Source organism: Amphimedon queenslandica, unplaced genomic scaffold (assembly GCF_000090795.2).
Source record: "Amphimedon queenslandica unplaced genomic scaffold, v1.1 AMPQUscaffold_13437, whole genome shotgun sequence".
Classification (NCBI taxonomy): Eukaryota; Metazoa; Porifera; class Demospongiae; order Haplosclerida; family Niphatidae; genus Amphimedon; species Amphimedon queenslandica.
Genome location: NW_003546327.1, coordinates 227,605 through 229,703, shown reverse-complemented (window position 1 = coordinate 229,703; position 2,099 = coordinate 227,605). Strand labels below are relative to the sequence as shown.

General features: G+C 33.5%; 1 protein-coding gene across 1 annotated transcript in view; it reads left to right on the top strand.

Annotated features, from left to right (window-relative positions):
• The first annotated feature begins 1,075 nt into the window (after positions 1-1,075).
• LOC109581466 (mucin-3A-like) overlaps positions 1,076-2,099 on the top strand; it is a 4,245-nt gene continuing 3,221 nt past the window's right edge. The window contains exons 1-2 of the mRNA XM_019995591.1: positions 1,076-1,216; positions 1,301-1,669. Of these exons, the coding sequence (XP_019851150.1) occupies positions 1,081-1,216; positions 1,301-1,669 (505 nt within the window). The 5' untranslated portion in view covers positions 1,076-1,080. The remainder of the gene's footprint in view (positions 1,217-1,300; positions 1,670-2,099) is intronic.

Genomic DNA, 2,099 nt, shown 5'->3' with positions numbered 1-2,099 from the left:
AAGTGATACTAACATGTATGTTGAAACAGATGAATATGCTTTACTTATCATTGTTTCTTATAGTACCAACTCCTTCAGTTATTGTTGAGTATAATGCTACTGGACATTTAGTAGATGGAGAACTAGCAGAAGGACAGTTTCTTGATATTATGTGCATAGCTGACATCAGTCAATATATTGATACTAGTGTTAGTGTTACTATGAGCTGGAGGAGAAAAAACACTGTACTGACCAATGGAAGTGATTTTACTATCAGTCCTCCAGTTATGACTAATAATCAGTACACTGGTGTGTTACGTATTAATAGTTTAAGAGATGAACTTGATAATGGTGCTAGTTACAAGTGTTCAGTTAGTGTGACTCCTAATACTCCTTTTATAATAGCAGGGAATGATAAAAGCAGTGCAGTTACATTAACTGTAGCAAGTAAGGGAAGTGGTTTATATTTTATCCCATTTTTAATTGTATTTGATAGGGTTTGATATTAATCATGTTGATATAAGTATCAATATTCCTTCTGCTCCTGTTGCTAGTAGTATATTTAATTTATCTTGTGTTATAGTTGTACCTCCTAATTTTGTTGAGAATCTCACTAGTGTCAGATGGACTTATGATTTAGAAGCATCTCAAGATGTGACTAGTATTAACAATGATGCTACACTAGTACCTGTTTTTAGAAATGGAAATATATTCACCAGTGTACTTACACTTGATCCAGTGAAGACAACTGATGCTAGACAGTATTACTGTCAAGCAACAATTTTAGTATTTGGTACTGTAGATCGTACTAACAAAGAATTAACTGTTCAAAGTTAGTTCTATTCATTATTTAATCATCTAAAGCAATATTTATCTTTCATAGTATCTCCTCCCAGTGTATCAATAGTTGCTGATCCTCCAACTGGTCCAATATATGAGAGTACAAGTTACTTACTAACCTGTACAGCTACAGTAAACACTACAATAGTGAATACACCAGTAACTGCTAGTGTAGTATGGACTGATCCTAGTGGTAATGTAATACCAACTAATGAATCAAGACATCAAGTGATACCTCCAACTGGTATTAGTCTTGTAAGCATGCTATTGTTTCAACCTATTGATACTGGTCTTAATAATGATGGAGGAACATATACCTGTCAAATGATCATCAATTCTGGTAACTCACTAATAGCATCAAGTCAAGCTAGTACAACTCATACTGTTACTGTTGAAAGTAGGTGGTAGCACATACTACAATGATTACAGTTCTTTGTGCCCTCTCTTGCTTTCTTTTCTACTTTCTCTTATTTTCCATCAGGTCTTCCTCCAATGACAGTAAATTTCTCATCAGTTGGTTCAGTTGAATTTGGTCAGAGTCTAACTATAACATGTACCATAACAACCGTTAAGAGATTAGTAGTAACACCAATGGTTACTGTCATTAAAATGAATGATACAGATATGGAAATCCTCTCTAACTTAAATAGACCATACAGTATCACAACAGATGATACTGGTTCAGTTACTAACTATACTCTAATACTGGATCCAGTGAGGTTTGAAGATGCTGGAATGTATACATGTATGGCTGAGTTTAATGTAACTGGTTTTAATAATACCAATGATCCTAACACTGCTACTTATGATTATCAAGAGGCTAGTGATAGTTTTCTCTTGACTGTTGTCTGTAAGTTAGTAAAGTAAATCACAGTTTAAAACAATAATTACATAACTACCAAAAACCATCTCAACAGTATACTGGGTGTATATTGGTGAGTGAATTAGTTTGATGAGTGTATTAAAATGCAATTAGCATAATTATAATTGTAATGGTTTTGAGTGCAATAAGAACCAAAACTGGGCCCCAATGACTTGCAATGCCTATAATACTACAAACTGAAACACTTCTTTTGATCTTTAGCTGATTTTATTGTATCTATAATTTCAAGTCAGCCTGTTTTTGCTGGTCAATTGTATTCATTAAACTGTTATGTGACTATAGAAGTTGAAATTCTCAATATAACATGGCTGGACAACAATGGAAATGATTTGGTAGAAGGAAGTGGAATTAGTCTTCATTCAGTTACTATTTCTGAGACTGTACAAAGATGTGACTT